The sequence below is a fragment of the Nipponia nippon genome, unplaced genomic scaffold (assembly GCF_047370975.1).
Source record: "Nipponia nippon isolate SJK-2023a ecotype South Korea unplaced genomic scaffold, ASM4737097v1 scaffold_5, whole genome shotgun sequence".
NCBI lineage: Eukaryota > Metazoa > Chordata > Aves > Pelecaniformes > Threskiornithidae > Nipponia > Nipponia nippon.
Window position 1 is genome coordinate 79,962,117 of NW_028262369.1, and position 21,865 is coordinate 79,983,981.

Below are 21,865 nucleotides of genomic sequence, written 5' to 3' on the forward strand. Positions count from 1 at the left end.
CAAGGTGACCTGCTTAGTGGATGAGGGAAAGGCTGTGGAGGTTGTCTACCTAGACTTTAGTAAGGCCTTTGACACCATTTCCCACAGCATTCTCTCGGAGAAGCTGGCTGCTCATGGCTTCGATGGGTGTATTCTTTGCTGGGTAAAAAACTGGCTGGATGGCCAGGCCCAAAGAGTTGTGGTGAATGGAATTAAATCCAGTTGGCAGCCGGTCACAAGTGGTGTTCCCCAAGGCTCAGTACTGGGGCCAGTTCTGTTTAATATCTTTATCAACGATCTGGATGAGGGGATCGAGTGCGCTCTCTAGTAAGTTTGCAGATGACATCAAGTTGGCTGGGAGTGTTGCTCTGCTGGAGGGTAGGAAGGCCCTACAGAGGGATCTGGACAGGCTGGATCGATGGGCCAAGGCCAACTGTATGAGGTTCAACAAGGCCAAGTGCCAGGTCCTGCACCTGGGTCACAACAACCCCATGCAACGCTGCAGGCTTGCGGAGGAGTGGCTGGAAAGCTGTCTGGCAGAAAAGGACCTGGGGGTGTTGGTCGACAGCTGGCTGAATATGAGCCAGCAGTGTGCCCAGGTGGCCAAGAAGGCCAACAGCATCCTGGCTTGTATCAGGAATAGTGTGGCCAGCAGGACCAGGGAGGTGATAGTGCCCCTGTACTTGGCACTGGTGAGGCTGCACCTCGAGTCCTGTGTTCAGTTTTGGGCCCCTCCCTACAAGAAGGACATTGAGGTGCTGGAGCGTGTCCAAAGAAGGGCAACGAAGATGGTGAAGGGTCTGGAGCACAAGTCTTATGAGGAGCAGCTGAGGGAGCTGGGGTTGCTTAGTTTGGAGAAGAGGAGGCTGAGGGGAGACCTTATCACTCTCTACAATTACCTGAAAGGAGGTTGTAGCGAGGTGGGGGTCGGTCTCTTCTGCCAAATAACAAGTGACAGGATGAGAGGAAATGGCCTCAAGGTGCTCCAGGGGAGGTTTAGGTTGGATATTAGGAAAAACTTCTTCACTGAAAGGGTAGTCAGGCACTGGAACAGACTGCTCAGGGAGATGGTTGAGTCCCCATCCCTGGACATATTTAAAAGATGTGTAGAGGTGTAGATGTGGTGCTTAGGGACATGGTTTAGTGGTGGACTGGCAGTGCTAGGTTAACGGTTGGACGTGATGATCTTAAAAATCGTTTCCAACCTAAACAATTCTAGGATTCTATCATTCTATGATTGTTTGCAAATACTGCAAAAAAACAGGATCCCTAAATTATAGTCCACTCTGTACTTTATTGCTATTCATAATTCCTTTGATCTACTTATTTATGAACATTTGATAAATGAAAATATTTGCAAGAATGTTGGATGAAAGGAAAAGCATTGTAAGTAGCAGTGGAAATATTTGGAAAAGCACTCCCACTGGAAGCTACTTAAAAAGGCTCTTTAATTCACACAAGCAATAGTGAAAGGATATTTCTGAAACAGAGCAAGGGACTGCTGTTTGTAAAGATTAATTAAGTGAACTCCAATTAACTCTAATATTAACAACTTATTATCACCCACTATGAATCACAATATGCCGATATGATGTGACCAATTCAGAAACAATTGAAAGCCTAAATTCTTCAGTGTCAAAGGATTTTGGATAATGAATATTTTTAAATCAAAATATGACTTATCAGATAAATGATTCCTTACAAAATATGAGACAAAAAGCTATGCAATAAGTCTATTTTAACTCCACTGATTTACCAAACTGAAAGCAGCATCATACAGCTATGGTGTTGTAAATATTATGGTAATGTTTAACAGGTAAGATGTAAATCATACTGAAGCTGGGGTCCTTTTTGTCCAAAATCAGTAGCTTATTTACTAGACTGCTGAACTTTATTTGTTACTGATAAGATGAGAATAAGTTTAAGTTTCTCAGGGCAGACAATTTTAGATGTTTGGGGAGGTAGTCAATTTGTGAGCATAAATTAAAGAGCTGTGGTAAGACTGAATTGGGCCAGATCTTGCTATCAGTTTTCTCTTTGCACCTCTACACTTGTAAGTGTGGGCGTAAGTAAGAGCAGAACTGATCTCTGAATGTTTGACCAGCCAAATATCAGTTTTGGATGAGCTTTTTTAACCATATGATGGGCACATGCTTTGACTGTGGAAATTAAATTAATTTCATGCTTAATGTTTCTTCAAGTACCGCATATTAATCTCCAAAATAACTAAATGCTTATACAAGTACTTAAGAAAAGCATGTAGAAGAAAAAAAATGTGAAAAATAAATGTGACTATCATGAGTTTGCAAGTTACCTCCATTATAAGCTAAAATACAATAGTATGAAAGTTTTCCAAAACAGCTAGCAGCCTTTCATTATCAACACAATTTACAGATGGATTTATATAAGCTTCTGATGAGAAACATAGCTTACATGTTACATATTGTCTTCCTTCGAAAGGAAAGAAAGCCCTTCAGAAACAGAATCCTGAAAACTTTACCATCAAGATTGGGAAAGGTACATAGCATGCACTGCAAAATACTATTAAATATCATGGAAAGTATAGCATCTGAACCACAGAAATATTGGGGCTGCCGATCTCGCCTGACCATGCTGTGATGCGAGTCCCGTGACTCAGCAGAGAGCAGCTGTGCATGTTTGTACTTTATTGAAATGAATAAAATACTTTATTGCAATGAATGGGACAGGATCATAGCTGAAGAGCATGCAGGCCAGTCAATATCCATTAAAAAGTGATTATATAGTATATACATATAGATGTATAACTTGCTTAGGTAACCTGTGTAAAATTGGTGACACGATGCTCTGCCTCGCTAAAAGGCACCAGAGCTGCCCGCTTGACTGATCCAGCTTGGTTCTACTCCTGTGAGAAGTAAGAATGGTAGGAAATGAAGTTCAGGACACAGCACCTCTGCTTTTTTTTGCGCTGAATACTGCTTAAAGTAAAATATACATTATTAAGGTGTCTGCAACAGCATTAGGAGATCCCATATTTTTCAAGGCATTTAAAAATATCTTGTAACTTGGTATATTTTGGTGTAATTACTAGCCTAAAAGTTACACTTAGCATAAAATTCTGATTATTACACAGCTATACATGCACTACAAAATTTTCTATATAAACCATCCCCGTAGTACTTAAGGACCTAAAAAGGAAAAATTATTTTTATAGCTTCTATGCTGGATAGCAGTGATGCAGCTGAGGTCCACGAACCTTTATGTATAGGACAATGGCCCCATATTTGTTAATGGTCCTACTTCTACGGTAAAGTTTTATTTAGGTTTTGTTCTCTAATTTCCTTATTACATTGTATTCCCCCACTAGCATTCTTATGGACACAATTTTCTCATAATTAATTCTGGTTTAGGTTTTAGGCAATTTTCTAGAAAATTCCTTGTAAATTCACACTTACTAGCATGTACAATATTGTATGTATTGTTTCTAGAAAGGCATAATCTATTTAATATTTCCATCAAAATACTGGAAAAATGTATGTTATAATAAAGAATTCAACAAACACTAATATACCTAATTAAAACTTTCTAATAATTTATAATTACTTTGTAGAAATTCAGCTTATTGCCCTATACCACAGTGAATACGTGTATGCATGTGTATATACATAGAGAAAAACAAAAGCACACAGACACACACTGATTAGCATCTGGCTATCTTGTGCAGAGTACACGGATGCCTAAGCTGCTTTTCATTTGGAGTACTGCTAATTGAACGTGGTTTGGTGGCAGTTTCTAACTTCAGCTCTTCTAATTCATGGTATAAGCAATGAAGTGACTGACAGACCAACACTCAGCAACAGCAGAATCGTATAAATGGGAAAAAATAAGAGGGTAGAAATGCGAGGCACATTATGGCATGACAAAAAAGAGGAAGCCTCGAACAAAAAAACATTTGTAGTCACTTTTTAATTACAAAAATGCCTTCTTTTACTATGGATCATTTTCATGGACAAGAGTGTTGGTCATGTGACGAATAAGCCATCACTCTTCTCTATATCAAAAACCATGTTGGATAAGAATTATCTAGTGAAGGCTAGGAACTAGGATTAAGATAAAAAAATGCACTTTCGTGGTTAACATCTGTTTGAAATTTAGGCACTTAAATAAGAAGTATGCTCACAATGTCTTTGCTTAACTGCTGTGTCTCTCTTGAAGGTGCCCAAAATTTGTAAACATTTCCCTTCAATTTTTTACCTTCAACTTCTGCAAGAGTAAGAAATTTTGATCCTGAATATGCTCAGAAGAGTTTCAGGCTTGACCAGTCAAAACTGCCTGCCACTAGCTTATTCCTGACTGAATGTGCATTTCTTTGTCTTATCACCTGATCAGTTTACAGTTCCTGAAGCATGATTAACACACACAATTACAGGATTAAGTGCCTCCAAGAATGCAGTGAGGACACTGTTTTCCTTTAAATATTGTATCCAGAGGAGAAAGCCTTTCTTTTATAGTGTAAGTTTAATGACTGGAGCTCATGTCTCAAATGTGGGATAATCCACTTTAAAATTTTCCCTATAGGAATTCAAATCAATATTTTTGTCACCTTGTAGAATAACCCAATTTGGTCCTTCCATTGGGAAAAGGAAAGATTTGGCTAATGAAGACAGTCAGCAGTCGTACCATCCTGTTATACAATGAAGAAACAGATGCACCATTGTCATTGTGGTCATACTCTGTCCTGCTAATCACCAGCCTGTAAGTTTGACTAAGGTACATCCTCCATCTCTTCTACTAACGTAATGGTCTTGTGCAGTAAATAGTTAAAGATTGAGGGGACTACAAAAAGAAGCAAAAGGGAGAATGTTGGTGATCAGGGAATTCATATGGGAAATTCAGGTTTCAGTCCCTATTTCAAGGCAGTTTCTGCATTTTAGCCACTGACTATTGACTGTTAAAAAGTGGTAAACAGATTTTATAGCAGGGAAAGATTTCTTTCTCAAAACAGATGCCTTAATCATTAGACACTACCAAAAATCATGTTCCTTCTTACTACCACTGTTCAATGAATCACAAATTATTTTCTGCACAACAATTGTAGCTTCAGCATAAGAAATGGAGAATAATCCACTAGTACAGAACAGTCCTGTGATGACATTTTTAAAAACAGACTTCAGCAGCTAATTAATCTAATAATCACTAATGAAAATATTTAAATTACTTCTTTCTCAGTCATTTCAATGACATATAGTATTTAAATTAGTAGAATCCAATTACATTTCCAAATTACTTCTGCAGAGAAGTTGCCAATTAAAAATTATCAGAGCTATAATCTATTTTGATAAAACTTCAGATAATACATACATAACTTCATAACCTTTAAAAAAGAACAAGCACAGGAAAACTACATAGGACAAATTAAAACATGGTTTACTACTACTATGAGTAGTGGTAGTATCAGAATCAGTAACATTACCAGAATTAATCTGAAATGGGTGGGAGCTCAAATAAGAAGTGAAGAGAGAAGAGTTTTCCTGACTGCATAATTCTGATTGTACTGGGACTTCACAGTCAACATCTCAGACTGTATTTGTGTCAGAAGATTTTCTTTTAGTGTCATTCATGCAGTAATATCATCGGACGCATTATTGCCAGTCACAATATATCTGCAGAATAAACTAATAGTATCTTCTTCACACTTTCCAATTGAGGCATTTAGAACGTTTTATGGAAAAGGATAGGTTTAGGTTGACAGCACCCTTGAAACTGATAGAAATACTATACTAACTTTACAGACAACACAGAATGACAGTATTTGTTACTCCACCAAGATAGCAATAAATATTTTGTGATGAAGAAATCCAAAGTATTCTGTTTCCTAGTACTGAACTTTAACTTAAGACACTTTATTCCCAAACTTTCAGTACATCCTCTGGCTATCACTAGTTGCTAAACAGGGAAAAGGCTGAAAGTGGTAGATGGACTTTAACATGATTAGTGGGAAAAAAAGAACAAACCCAGAAGGACCAGGCCTATACCAAGAAACGACGTGATCTACAAAAAGACAGAAAAATAACTTGTGCCATTACTGTCATATGTAATCATTATGGATGATCTCACTGATAGGTGGCATTTGACCAGATTAGCAGCAGAATTTGCTGCTCCTTTGGCAGCAGTAAGTTTTGAAACAGTTAACAATGGGATGATAGAACAATGGGATGATAGAACAATGGAACACCAGAAGAATGGAAGGACAGAACAATGCACTAGCCCTGTGTGGTGTAAAGGTCCCTGAAGAAGATTCTTTTTCTTATCATATGTACAAAGATAGAATAGAATCAACGAAAATCCTACATTCAGACCAAGAAACTTTCATATAATCACCCTCTCCATAACACAGGATAATTAAAGGTTAAACTACAACAACTTCTGCTTTGTTCTACACCCAAGTCATGGTTTTGAAGAGTAAGATAAATACTAATTCAAACAACCTGCAAAAAAGAAATATTTTTAAAAGAACAATAAAGACATTCCTGATAAGAAACAAGAAAATATGACTAAATGTGTGATGCAGTCTGTACAAAAAAGGATCTCAGGGTGAGAATTACTATAATCTTATCCACATTTATGCCCTCAGATTCAAGCGCGAGGCAATTACTTATGAAAACTTTTAGGGTAGTTTATGTCTACACCATAGCATGCAGTACTGTTCAAAAATACCCATGCTAATTCTGAGTGAACTAAGCACAGCATAGACTTACTCCACCTGAGGTGGTGTGCCTCCACCATGTACAATTGTGCAGGACAGAGCACTGGGTTAACACAATAATAATGGCTTCGGCATCCACTGTAATTCACTAAGTGCTGGCTCAGATTTGTCCATTTGGCACCACATTGTGCCAGAAAGAGGTACATTTTATTCCGGTTACAGTAGGTAACAGACTCCAATATCGTAAAGCTTTAAAAATGACAATGGGTAACCGTATGAAAGGATCTTATATTGAGATATAAAGCTTCATAACTTTTTTACCATAAGGCCATTACTTCACTTCTCCAGTGGTTCTGCTACTATCAGATGGATTATTAGTGATTTATATGAAATCATTTAGTGACAGTAGTCCGGTATTCAAATGTAGTTATGATGTATCTAAATGTATTTAGACTATATCAAAAAGGTTAAAAGCATCCGAATGAACTGTTAACTTGACAGGAGGCACTCCAGAAAGCAGACAAAAGAGTAAATAAACGGCACTGATGAAATAAGCATGGAGAAACTTGCACACACACCCCATTTTGTAAGACTTTTGGTATCCAGGGCTATTAAATTGGTTCATTTTCTTGTTAATGATTTAAGGAAATAAAACAGAATAAAAATATTAATTTTCTAAAAAATTGTCTTATGCATCTTGATTATTACTGTAAATGCAATACTGTCCTACCATCTCATTCAAAATCTTCAACCTTACATCAATTTACCTTAAATACCATTACAAATTTGTATACACTGTTATACAGGAATTAAACAGAGATTTGAATTCAACACTAGTAACCTTCAGAAAAAAAGAAAAGTATCAGGGTATTTTAAATATAGAAATAGTCTTACCTCTTTGCTTTCTTCCAGGTCTGACTCACTGCTGAACTCCTCTGTATTTAAATTTTCAAAATCTGATTCCCCAACAGCAATTGGCACTGTCACAGTGAGACTTGGGTTGTTTATGAATGACATGTAATCACTTTCATCAACAACATATTTTTCCACGCTGCTGCCTATGCCACTGGTAGTTCCATTCCCTTCTTTAAGATAGGCAAGGTTTTTACCTATGTCTACTATTGTGTGGTTGGAAATACAGCTGTCTTTTTTGTTGTTTAGGTCTTCAAGAGGTTTGATTTCATCTAAAACTTTCTGCTTTCTAACAAAGGCTTTTTGGATGAATTCACGCACTTTTCTCTTCACATAATCTATTCCCTTCTGAATCCTTGCCACAGCAATCTGTAGATTGTTCATTTCATTATCATCGTCTGTAGCAGCAAGGTTGTCTGAACTAAATGAGCTCAGCAGCAAGGCCAAAAAGAGGTTGAGTACCTAAAAGACAGTAAGGAGAAAATATACTGGATGTCTTATTTTTAAGTCATAAAAGTAATTCCATTATGGGTTGTTCAATATGACATATTTTTTATTTCACAGCTAGCACTTTATTTCAACCCACATTTCTGCTATTCTTTCCAGTCCATAGTCCCTGTCCCCCATATTTTATTATAATTTGCCAAAAACATTTTTAGCTTGTTTAACTTGACTAATATAGGTGAAAATCTGAGCTGTTCCTTGACTTTTTCCTCCACACTGGAAGTAGTCCAGGTCTGCTGCTCAAAATGGAGAATGATATAAGGAGGCAGGATACAATATGATGTAGTAATTTATGCAAGCTACATCTGCTGTAGTGTTCACAGGCGAGGGGAATGCAGGCAGACTCATCTTCTACAGTTCAACACACCATAGTTTCAGTGTCTCTAATGCAGAATATAATAAACTTATATATTTGCCAAGAATGTATCAGTCTATTTTTGTTCTGGGGAGGAAAACTAGGTAAGAGATAACGAGTCCACAGATGTGATATATCTCAATTTTAGGAAACTATTTCAGGCTTTCTTGGATGACATTTTACAAACACGAGAAATTTGGACTACACGTAATTACGACAGACTATGTGCAAAACTGATTAAAAATAATATTTAAATTATACTTGTCAATTCTTTCTGTTCAAACTTGCAGAATATTTTAGAAGGTATATCACAGGAGTCCCACATTAGTCCAGTTAAACTTGGTATTTATGCCTGTGGATAAGCATATTTATAAGATTCGTGGATGATACCATAAAAGAGAAGGGATGCTAGCACTCAACAAGAAAGAATTACCATTAGGCATAACCATGGTAAACTGGTGAAATGATTCAAAATCAATAGGGCATTTAATGCTGAAGTACTATTGTGGAAATATTGGTTACAAAAAATGAAAAGTACATATACAGAAGGTGTGAAAACTGGCAAGGTGGAAGCACTGCAGAAAAGGGCATATAGGCTACATCAGGAAAGCAATGCTGGTGCAGAAATTTCATGCGTCATTTGGGAATGTATCACAAGGAATGCTGGGTGTAAGACATGGAAGTATAATTATTCCACATTATTCAGTACTTTTGTCTCTATCCAAAATGCTGCTTGGAGGAATTCAGAGGCCAGTAGCAAAAGGGATAAGTAGTTTAGAAATCATCACCTATAAGAAAAAATTGAACAGCTAGGCTTATTTTGTTTCAGAAAGACTGAAAGTGGAAACAGTAAGCCTTTAAGTAATATAAATGTTGTCATGAAGACCAACTGTTTTCCATCACTATTGAGACCAGTCAGTTTAATTGGCTGTAAAAGATGATTTAAGTTAGATTTTTTTTTTAAAGGCATTTTTAACTACAAGCATAATTCAGCACTGATCTTACTAAAGAGGTTATAAGCTTACTGAAGATATAAAGAAAAGGTAGACAAACATTTTTCGTAAATGATCAAGGTATATTTGAACCTGGTTTAGAGAAAGGGCAAATGAATTACACATTCTCCTAAAGTCCTTCTTCAGTCTTCATCTCTGATTTGTAAATCATGAAAAATAGGAAATATGTTCTAATAGTTTTAAAAAAATCCCCACTGATTACATACCACTAGGTTTCCAATCACCATGACCATCATGAAGACTGTAAGGCACATAGTTTGGCCTGCAACCTCCATGCAGTCCCACATCGTTTCTATCCATTCTCCACACAGCACTCGAAACACAATCAAGAAAGAGTGGAAAAAGTCATGCATGTGCCAGCGTGGAAGTTCACAGTCGCTAGAGATCTTGCAGACACATTCCTTGTAGCTTTTCCCAAACAGCTGCATCCCAACCACAGCGAAAATGAACACAATGATGGCCAGCACCAGGGTCAGATTTCCCAAAGCCCCCACTGAGTTGCCAATAATCTTAATCAGCATATTTAGAGTTGGCCAAGATTTTGCCAATTTGAAAACTCGAAGCTGCAAAACAGAAGAATAGTATACAGTTATTCATGTTACTAATTGTAATGAAATTATTGCTATACATTTCATATTTCAGTTACCCTGTGTCTAAATCATGTCTCATGTGACCTTTAGAAACTTTAGTTACAAAATCTGTGTTTCCAGTTCTTTGTACAATACTAGACATCAGCAGTCTTAAGTCATGATTTAAGTCATAAGAAGTCAAAAATACTGTCTCTATGCTCATTTCAATTACATTGCAATTATCACAAAGTCTCCAATTCAGACTTTGCCTCTTTTGGTGACTTTAAATATCTATAAACAAGTTGTACTTGTTGGACAAGTTGGACAAAACAGTCTTTCTCCTTCAGTTAACTCTAAGAGAATATTACTAAAAATAAACTAGCACATGTGAAATGTGATCAGTTTAAGAGGATTGTAAGTGTATAGACACTTCCAGATCTCTTTCATCTTCATTGGCAGAGAGATGGAAGAAATGGTTTTCCTAGAAAGAGAAACAAGCTAGAGTTGTTAATGACAGGCATACAAGTTACTCACAAGTATCTTTAACAATATCTTTTCTGTCATTTAAAATAAGCATAATGTGTCTTACAAAGTTTGTCATACAACATTGAGAAAAACAGACAAAGGAAAGTGTTATATTACAGTACAACTTGAAGCAGACAAAAATGAAATTATTCAGAAAGATATAGCAAGTGTTCAGACAATTGAAAGAGGAGAATACTAAAAGGAATCTAAATCTAAATATTATTTCATTGGATGAGATATAAAATATATAGATGCAAAGTTAAGAACAGAATTCTGTTACTGAGGGAAAAGTCAATCCAAATATTAGACTTTGGGCAAAATGCAATATAATGCTACACAGAGAACCAGCAAATGGATGAATTTAAACCCTCTCTTTTTTTAAAGGGGAGTTATTTAACTTTTAAATAAAGTTAAATATTTTTTGCTTTATTTAAGGCAACAGTTGAGCTTGATGACTAGGAACTCTAGCTTCATGTCTTTTACTGTGTAGGTCTTTTCAGAAGAGGATTTGAACATCAACTTGCATGCTAGCCTAGTCTTCAGCAAGACCAGGGTTTTTCAAGTTCCTATTCATGACAGAGATATCCAATAACAGACAGAGATACTGTAGTGAATTCCAAACAGAAAAGCTGTTAGACAGCAGATGGACTCTTGCAGAGGATGGTAAGGAGAAGGATGGTAGTGATGAAAAATCCCTATCAAAAGAAAAATCTCAACACTACTCTCTTCTAAAACTAACTATGTAAGCAAACTGGTAATGGAAGTCTATCAGCTAAAACTGTCAATAAACTTTTATTAACTAATCAGTTATTTACCAAGCAATTTACTAATCTTCAGTCACAGGTAGTGAGGGCCTGTGGCTCTTGCATTTTTTATTCCCTCATCTAGGGCGAAAAAGACTCTAAGAGATACTGCTATTAAAAACAGGTAATCCTTAAAGCATACTCACTGCAAGAACAGAATTTATGTTGACAACGTCTTGAAGAAGAAATAGACGTTACTAAGATAATATGTAAAACAAACTCGACATCATAGACACATGCCATCTAGTGGGTATGCAATTTAGTATTTTGTAAGTTATGAAATGATCTTCTGTCTTAGCCAAATATATAATGTACAAATGAAAAATGCACAACATAATGCACAAATACAAAAATATAACATAGAAACATATTTTATTAGTATATTTACCAATCGGAATGATCGAAGGACAGATAATCCTTCTACATTTGCAAGGCCAAGCTCCATTAAACTAAGACTCACAATAAAACCATCAAAAATATTCCAGCCCTCTTGGAAATAATAGTAAGGATCCATGGCAATTATCTTGAGAAACATTTCTGCTGTGAAAATTCCAGTAAACACCTGCAAGGAAAATACAGTTTCTTACTCCAGTTTAATGAGAAAATATTTTAAAAAAATAAAACTAATGGTATCAACTTTTGGTAAGTTGTATCTTCAGCAAGCAATCCATGATAAGTCTGAATAGCTTCTCTATATTGCCATACATTGAGGTTAGGAATTAAATTCAGATTTGAAGCTTACATATGCATCACAGTGTTGGGTTTCCAAAGAAAAAAAGGTACATGGGAAAAATATGGTTTTTATCCAGCCTGCTAATATGCATGTATAAATACCGATACACGGAATCTCTCCTGATTTTAATGCTCAGTTTTTCCTTCTTAGATCTCATCTTTGCCCTTGGGACATCTTTTTGCTTCTAGGGATAAAGATTGGTTTATGAGAGGGACAATTATTTTATTAAGAAAAAAAACTATACTGAAAGTTGAGCAGAACTATTCTTCTTCAGGATGACCTGCGGAAGGCACTGTCATGCCACTTCAGCATTTCCTGCAGAGTTGCAGTATATCTGCCATGCTTGCTGGGTCCTTCCCCTCTACAATTCCCTCAACACCCAGGACCTCAGGAGGTGCTAGTGAGGAGCGGAACAGGTGTGGGAATGGAACTGAAAGTTCTTATGATTTGTAAGTATCCATCCAAGAAAAAATATTAGATAAATTCTAATATTTTAATATTAGAATCTAATAATTCTTTAATCAGCTTCAATGACAGAAGCTGAAGGTTTTAAAAATCAAAATGCATATTGACTCAATAAATCTTACTATCTTTTGCTCCATAAAGCAAGAGTAGTGAAATCCACAAATGTCAACAAAGAGGGATTCAGTACAGCTTAAATTTAAATTCAACCATCCCAAGCCTATAAATATCTAGTCAACATTTTCTGTTAAACATATGTACATAGGTCACAGAAGAATTATTTAAGAAAAATGCATTTGACACACATGGTACACCATGAAAGACTTACAAGGTTTCCTACTGAAAGCACACCACTAAATTGTTCTGTCATCGGATAGTGCTCCATGGCCATGAACAGGGTGTTTAGGACAATGCAGATAGTAATGGCCAGATCAACAAATGGGTCCATCACAATCAAATTTACAATATGTTTGACTTTCAGCCAGGGAGTACAGCAGTCCCAAATCAAGCAAGTGTTAGCAAATTTATACCAGCATGGTGGGCATTTCTGTCTGGATTCTTCTAGTTCTAGAGAGAAAAATGAAAATAACATTTTAAACATATTTCTCTATTGCAGTATCACCTGGGTATTTCCTTGAGGCCTAAATGCTGTTTTCAAAGGTACTGTTGATAAACTATGTTGATATTGTAGACCCTTTGAAACCAAGGCTACTGTCAGTCAAAAGAAATTACAATTAAAAATAATCTGTCCCACTATGTTTTAAATTCGATGTAGAAATACTAAATATTCAATAGATAAAATAACCATTCACAAGCAAATGCTACATAGGATGCAAAATAGATATTTGTCTTAGAAATCTGGCACACAGGCTGGGCTATGAGTGGATTGAGAACAGCCCTGCGGAGAAAGACTTGGGGGTATTGGTGAATGAAAAACTGAATATGAGCCGGCAATGTGCGCTCACGGCCCAGAAAGCCAATCTCGTCCTAGGCTGCATCAAAAGAAGTATGGCCAGCACCTCAAGGGAGGTGGTTCTCCACTCTGCTCCGCTGTCATGAGACCCCATCTGGAGTACTATGTTCAGCTCTGGGGTCCCCAGCATAAGACAGACATGGACCTATTGGAGCGGGTCCAGAGGAGGGCCATGAAGACGATCAGGGCACTGGGGCACCTCCCATATAAGGACAGGCTGAGAGGGTTGGGGTTGTTTTAGCCTAGAGAAGAGAAGGCTCTGAGCAGACCTTGTAGCAGCCTTCCAGTACTTAAAGGGAGCCTACAGGAAAGACTGGGAGGGACTCTATCAGGGAGTGTAGTGATAGGATGGGGGGTAAGTTTTAAACTGAAAGAGGGTAGATTTAGATTAGATACTAGGAAGAAATTCTTTACTGTGCGGGTGGTGAGATACTGGAACAGGTTGCCCAGAGAAGTTGTGGATGCCCCCTCCCTGGAAATGTTCAAGGCCAGGTTGGACGGGGCTTTGAGCAACCTGATCTAGTGGAAGGGGTCCCTGCCTATGGCAGGGGGGTTGGAAATGGGTGATCTTTAAAGTCCCTCCCAACCCAAGCCATTCTATGATTCTGTACATAGAATGAATAAAATATTTAAAATTTTCCTCATGAAAGATAAACATGTAGAACAAACCTGAAGTCAGACAACTATTTAGACAGTATTATGGTCCACATGTGCAAAACTGCTCGTTATTACCTTTCCATTTGCTATTTTGGGCATAGTCATTTAAGGCTCAAAGTAATGTTTTGCCCTTTCTTACAAGTAGTTGCTTAATTCCATGATTCAGATTCATTGTATTTAGCCTTACAGAAAGAACAACATGATCATTCCTTTGTGAAACAGCATGTCTGGTGAATCGGTAGAAAGGGATTGTTCTACTGCAAGAAGCATAGCTGTTTCATTAATCTAAAAAGAGCTTTTACCCCAAAACATAACTTCTCTAGAGAAACACTGCAGTGATCAATTCCTTTCTGCTTGCATTTAACTTGAAAGTTTGCTGCTTCCACCTCAAACCTATTAGTATATTGAAAGCTTGACTGCTTTTCCAAACACATCAGTCCATCTTTAAAAAAAATACTACCTCTATATACAAATCTCATCTTGCCTGTATCCTTTAGGCTGAAATATCTGCCTTAAAACACCACTACTACTTAATGTATCATACATTTAATAGCACTTCATGGCATTGTCATACAAAATTCTGTTACATACCTTCCATTGTGTTTGTAAGCATGCTGGCTATACTCATTGCTCTTTGCCTTGCACTAGGATCTGTTAGGTAGTCCATAGGAACATGATAAGAACTCGACCGCCTCTTTCTTAAGTCAGTTTCTGTAGTAGTGCCCTGAAAATAAAACACTGATAAAATAGCCTATTGATTGTTCATGTAATAACACTGTAGATTATTATAAAAGTATAATGGTTTAAAACACTCGCTGTCCTGCACCATGCTCCATTTATGTTGTGATTTTGCAACAGACTAATGTATGCCTAACTTTGTATATAGCAAATAGTCAAATACATCAGTAGGATTGCTCTTGTGCTTAAAGAATATGTTTTTAAGTATTTTGCTGAAACAGGGCTAAGACATAAAAACAGATTTTAGACTATAAACAGTTTTTAGACTCTAAAAAGTTCCACAATGCTTGTCAATGAGCTCTGCCTTAAATATCTTTCTAATTAGGCAGTGAAGTCTTTTTCTAAACATGAAAATGCACAGCCCACACAGCTAGCAGTAAAAGCACAAAGAGTAAGTGCATTTTCTTAAGATAACTCTTAATTTAGAATAAATTATCAATTTCCTAGCACACTTTTTCAAACAATAGAAAAGAAAAAAATATTTTAAAATGTTGACATCTCCAAAAAAAAAAAACCCTAGAAAAATTAACTATGTGACAGGAACACTATCGCAACCCATGTAAGTTGTACTATCAGTGTTAAATCAAAAGTTTCATATACAGTCAGCAGGAAGTTAAATACTCATTTAATATATTCCATTAAGCAAATATAGTTAATTTATAATTTTTTTCATTTTGATATCCTGTCTGATATACGAATACAGAATCTTCCAGTTAAGTCTTCAGTTAGCATAATGAATCAATGGCTGTAAGACTACACATACTATATTTATTCAATGCTTTACTATGCTATTCTGTTAATTCCCAGCAAATTAGCATATATTTTCAGTTCCTACTTTGGCTTATAACTGGAATATATGAAAGGAGCATTCACAGCTTGGCCAGAAAGGGAATAATTCCCAAGTGACTAAATTTTGTAGAAACAGTAGTTGATCATACAGGGAGAGGACATCATGCCTGAGCTATTGCAGACTTCCTTACATTGCTAGCAGTGGCTGCTTTATCAATCATCACCTCTGGCAGAAGCTGTCCAGTAGGTGACGTCAGAGCTGGCGGCCCACCGACTAAAGAAACTACTCCATTGCAATCCACAGTGCTGTGCATCTTCCCATTTGCTGGAAGTGGAGGTACTGTCCTGGATGACCTACTGGCCTGACTAATGTTACTGTTGCGCCGTTCACCATGTCTATGAGGAACAAAGAGAGAATCTCTTCTGCTCTCATTGTCTTCAAAAGTGCTGTGCTCATCATCAGCAAAGTCATTTTCTGATCCTACATCCTTTGCTCGACCTCTGAAGCTGAAAAGACTTGTTCTGCTATTGCGCCTTGGGGAAAACAGGGAGCCACGAATGCTCAGCAAAGACTGCAGGCAAATAAAAACAATGATTATCAGCTGAAAATACTTTCAAATATAATGTTTTCATACAGGGGAAAAAACCACAGTGTTAATACGTCTTAAAGAGTAAGGTCATCTACAAAGAAATGAACTGGTACAGCCCCCCCCAAATACACTCCCTTTTGGATAGTAAACAAAGAGCACGTAAGTGACAGACAAAGACTAGTTATTTTACTACTTTGGATATATGAAATCAATTGGTTTAATTAGAGTAAAAGAAACTGCTTGACAGAATTGTTTCCTCTGCCATTCTGCCTGTTTTATTACCAACTGTTCATAAACTGAGTAAGGACATCTAGACACTATTTAACCCAGGTTGGCATTATTCTGACAGGCTGTATAAATAAAATTTTAGGCAAATTTCCTGTGACTCAGTCTGCACACAGAGGTAGCTCCCAAATACTGCCTAGTTTAAAAAACATACATGTTTTTCAGATACTAGTCACGTAGGCCACAATAAGGTTTTTATTTCTTTTTTAAAGTCTTAGCTATCCTGAATATGCAAAGATATGCCTGTAATTTTGTATGAACAGTCTCACTAATCTTCATCAGTTTACTCATGTGAGCAAATGCTCTGCTATGGCAGGATCTTTTCAGGATTGGAATCAAAATAATGCTCTCATCTTGCAAATAATTGTACATGTTCTTAACTTTAATTCATATCAGTTATTCGTTTGACTTGATTGATTAGCATTAGTACCTGATTTCACCCAAACCCTCTATGAATAGCAGAGATGATACATAACAAAGCAGTGTCTTTATTTCTCTTCTGCAACTTATCTTTATGGACCTGAGCCCCATTGTTCTAGGTACTGCAAAATGCAGAACAAAAAGGCACTCTGCAAAGAACTTATCATCTAAGTGTAACACAACAGATGGATACAAAAAGAGGGAATACAAGGAGGCAAAATTGATGGGTATGATAAACAGTGGTCTTAGCTCACCTGAAGTCACTTCCCTGTCAAGCTTTCTGTAGGCAGCATGGTAAAAGAGAGTTTTAAAGAGGGATTTGAGGAAAGCAATGAAGTGGTCTGTGGAAACTCATGGGAGCTTCTTCCAAGCATGAGGGGCAGCATACCAGAAAGAGCTCAAAGAAACTAGTTTGAAAATTTAACAGGAGGTTATGGATGCTGGCATGGGTCAGTCAAAGCTGGGACTTGACTGTAAGTAGACAAGGTGGGTTGGGAAGAACTTTAGGCACGTATGTTTTATGGTATTATAAAAATATCTTTAGGTAGATATGTTTACTAGCAGATTAGGTAAAAGCAATGAGATAGGTTAGTGCTCTTTGCAACAACATTCTTGATGAATACAGCAGTAATTGGGACATGGAAAGAGGTTCAAGTTAAAAATGATTCACAATTGTGGATTCAGAGTAGAGTTAAAAAAACAAAAAAAGAAAAAAGAAAGAGAGAGAAGGGAAATAGCAAAAGGCCTTGTGGAAATCCCTTAGAAAACTGTCAAAGGGGTAAAAGGATCTTCTAAAGCACAACTAAACCAGGAGAATTGAGAGGAGACAAAATCATGAATGTTAGGAAGAATACGTTTTCAAGAAGAACATAATAGCCAGTTATATTGAAGGCAAGTGAAATGTCAAGGAAAATGTCAAAGATGAGGTATAAACCTGGGTTTTGTCTACAAAAAGGTTATTAAAAACTGGTGAGTGGAATTTCTGTTTAGTGGCTAGAGCCCAGAGTAAAAAGGAACTAGGGTTGGAAAACCAGAGGGGAGGGGATTGCTAGGCTGTCATAGTAAACAGCTGTAAATGAACTTGGAGATGAAAAGGTAAGAGAAGCAAGTTGTATGAGGAATGCTTAATTTCTTACAAGATGGATGAATTGAGCTGCAGTTGAATAAGGCTGCAGATTGAATGAAGACACAAGCAAGAATATGCACCTCAGGGATCAGATGGGTCTTCAACATGAAGTTGAAGTCAATGGATATAGGTGTGAAAATTTGTATAAGGAATAGAATGAATCATGAACTAACTAAATTCAGCAATGAGGTCTTACAGAGACTAGTTAGACAGTTAATAACATAAAATGGTGGTAGACCAAGGCGGGGGGGGGGGAGGGGGGGGGCGGAGGTAGCAGTACTATTAAAAAAAGAAGTACGTTACAAAGTAAGTGGAAGGAGGAGTTAACTTGGTAGAAATAGGAAGCTTGAAACATTATATTCCCACCACACCCTGGTCTAAGGAGGACAGTCCTTAATAAGAAAATATTGGATGAAGAGGTCTGAGCTTTTTCAAGAATGGGAGCTGGAGGAAGTGACACATGAAGAGAATATGGATGCTCATGATCTATTTAGGTATGAAACAGGCTTTCTAGAAACAGTAATAGAGGAGGATTAAAAAGTAAAGAATGAGTTTAGTAATAGTGACTAAAAAGAGGGAGAAAGCAAGTCATAAAGACAAGGGAGAATCAAGAAGGTGGGGATAAAAGGAAGAAGCATACTGAGGCACACAAAGGGGCAGAAAAAGGACAGAATGGATGTGAGATCTGGACTTGAAGTTCTGAGGGGAGGGTTGGAAGTGGGCAAATGAAGATGAGCTCTGAAAACTGTAGAAGGGATAGATAACATGACAAAACTATCAAATGAAATAAATGTCTGGATGGGAGATGCAGATGGCACTCTGAGTCACTGGTGTTTCAATGTAAGAGAACACATGCAAGGACACGTTGCCACAGATATTTCCACCTTCTTTAAGATAACACAATTAATGGTCTCACATCAATTAATTTGTCAAATTTCACATGAACATTTATGCAATTTCTACTGGGCTTTTTGCATCCCAGATTTAGTACTTTTTTCATTTAAAACATGAAATTCCTTTGTAAGTGTGCACCAAATTTTGAAGCCACTGATCATGCTGAATACATCCATCTTGATGGGGAGATAGGTCCATTTTCATTAAGAAACTTGAAATACAACTCATTTTAATTAATACACATTATTTTGATTTTTCACATATAAATTCAGAATAAAAACAAAATCTCTCAAATTCTTACAGTTTCATCTTTGGCAGAAATGATTAACTTGGTCATACTTTGATTTAAGATATTAAAGAATCTGTGTATTTTTTGCAAGAATTAACCAAACTACTTTACAGGCTTTTGTTTATACGATGCGTAGACAACAAAGGTGTTTAAGAGGTAATAATACTATGGTACCTGGTGTGGGGAAGAGAATCTCTTTTCGTATGTCAGTCTATTCCCCTCAATGGAAAATCGGAAACCTTTCCTTTTGATGCTGTCCTCTGATTCAGATTTGTGAAATTCTTCCCCATCCTTCTCCTCGCCTTCAGATTGTTCTTTTTGCTTTTTCTTCTTTCTTCTATTCCTCCTCTCTTTAGCACTCTTTGAGCTCAGTTTTGATGCCTCAGAAGAACTTTCGGAGAATCCACCTACTCCACCTACTCCACTATAATCTCTTGAGTCAGCTGCTGCAGCTGCTGCTGCTGCCTATACGTACAAGCATATATGCAATTTACAACACGTATACAAACACACACCACTGTTTTAAATGTATTACCGTTCTTAAAAAAACAGAGATTTTGAAATAAAAGCAGTGATCCCACTTCACTGAACCCAGCATATCATAAGAAGTATAATTTGTGAAATACCACAGGAGCCATAATTTGCCACTGCTCCATAAACCAGGAGTTAGAGCAGCCCAAGGGAAAACTGTGCTGTCAGAAAACCAAGTTAACAAGCATCTGTTTTAGTGGAGCAATATTTTGCAATGAATTTTTCACCTGAAATACTATGCAAAAGTAAGGAAACAAGGCTCAAACAGCAGGAAATATCGCTGTTAACAGGAAACAACACTTTCCTACACCATTTTGCTGGATTTTGAATACTCTCTAGTCTATTAAAGATCTGGTGTAACGTTTATCTCAGTTGCAAATCATAATCAGATATTTGACTTAAATTGCAGGCTATTAGAGAGCTGTTTCTGTTTGAAGTTTCGAATATTTGTAGAGTATTTGATTAACATTCATTTACAAGTAAAAAAAAAACCAAACACAAACCAATTAACCAACCAAACAAAAAAAAAACCTATTGCTGACTTCAGTCATGCGCTTACATGGAAGACATAGTTCAACTTCTGCTCTATGTGGCCACATGCCAAGCAGACATTATCAATTATCCTATTAAAGATTTCAGCGTCTTCAAAAAATGAAAAGGAATTTCAAAGCAGTATGTAATCATGATGTCTGTGCCACCAGTTTCTCCACTTTTTCCAGTTTTCTTTAAACCTGGAACATTATGGCTTTCTGCTGCGAGAGCTGAGGAAGGAGTAGAAAAAGCCAAAAGTAGCTGAAGCAAAATATTTCTCCCATAGCACCTACAATAGTTTTGCTTCTGTTACTTAAATAAGCAGAATTCCGGATTTTTTTTTCCCCCCACACCTCCATCTCCATCTCCATTTCACAGAATCACAGAATGGTTGAGGTTGGAAAGGAACCTCTGGAGGTCATCATGTCCAACTCGCCAGCACAGAAAGAGTCACCTAAAGCATGTTGCCCAGGACCATTTCCAGATGGCTTTTGATTATCTCCAAGGATGGTGATTCCACAAGCACTCTGGGCAACTTGTTCAAGTGTTCAGTAAAAAAGTTAATTTCCATCTCGAATTTGAAAAGTGAGTATTTTTGCTTATTGATTATAATTTTTGTCACAAATCAGCAGGTTCACTCAAGCCAGCAGAAACAGTGCAATGGAAAAGATTAAAGATTGTTTGCAAAACGAAGGAATTTATAAGACTGGAGGTAATATATTGTTAGGAGTAGGGGAGTAAAATTATTCTCATATGCGGACATACTGCATCTGATCACAATCATGAATGGAAGAAGGAATTTTACTTTACAGGGATACCTGAGCTTCTTCCTGTTGCTTTTTCAGTTGTTCCAGCATTTGCTGAAATTCTGCTTCTTTCTGTTCTGCTTCTTCCATGGTTGCTTGATTCTGTTCTTCATAGGCCATGGCAACCACAGCCAGGATCAAGTTAATTAAGTAGAAAGAACCCAGGAAAATGACCAAAACAAAAAATATCATGTATGTTTTCCCAGCAGCACGCAGTGTCTGGGGAAAAAGAGATAATACCCATTTTTAGCAGACTTTTAAATACGGTTGCATAATATGGTAGCATCTGTGTTATAATCTAGAAATACATTAAAAAATTGCTTTGTGTTAGCACAAGATTATTTAGTTACTTTTTCCATATACAAATAGTATTATATTCTGGCTACATGTGCAAAAATCCAAGTTTTGTGTTTACTGTGGTCAAGGTAAATAAGATTCTGTACCTTGAATACTTCAGAACTTCTGCCAATGAGAATCTGTAGTAGCAATTGCTGCCCCCACTATATGTCTATATTATAGCCTTTAAATATAACAGTAGTGGGGCCACTAATCAGCATCTTACCTTCTTGTCTCATCAGTCCCAAACTACAATGCCACAAAGACAGTGCAGTATACAAAATGTTATGCTGCACAACATCGCTGTCCTTCAGTTTAAGGGTATGTGTAGTTCAGGGACAAGATGTAACCTTATATGAC

At 37.0% G+C, this 21,865-nt stretch overlaps 1 protein-coding gene across 5 annotated transcripts in view; it reads right to left on the minus strand.

Moving 5' to 3' along the window:
• Positions 1-21,865, minus strand: part of SCN2A (sodium voltage-gated channel alpha subunit 2) — an 83,626-nt gene that overhangs the window by 25,202 nt on the left and 36,559 nt on the right. For 3 of the 5 annotated variants that reach the window (XM_087730545.1, XM_087730548.1, XM_087730549.1), the window contains exons 10-17: positions 21,182-21,388; positions 19,476-19,766; positions 15,889-16,269; positions 14,762-14,894; positions 12,869-13,107; positions 11,734-11,907; positions 9,655-10,011; positions 7,559-8,038 (exon numbers count right to left, since the gene is read on the minus strand). In XM_087730545.1, coding sequence (XP_087586671.1) covers positions 7,559-8,038; positions 9,655-10,011; positions 11,734-11,907; positions 12,869-13,107; positions 14,762-14,894; positions 15,889-16,269; positions 19,476-19,766; positions 21,182-21,388 — 2,262 coding nt within the window. The remainder of the gene's footprint in view (positions 1-7,558; positions 8,039-9,654; positions 10,012-11,733; positions 11,908-12,868; positions 13,108-14,761; positions 14,895-15,888; positions 16,270-19,475; positions 19,767-21,181; positions 21,389-21,865) is intronic. The other 2 variants (XM_087730550.1, XM_087730551.1) reach the window with 1 other exon arrangement.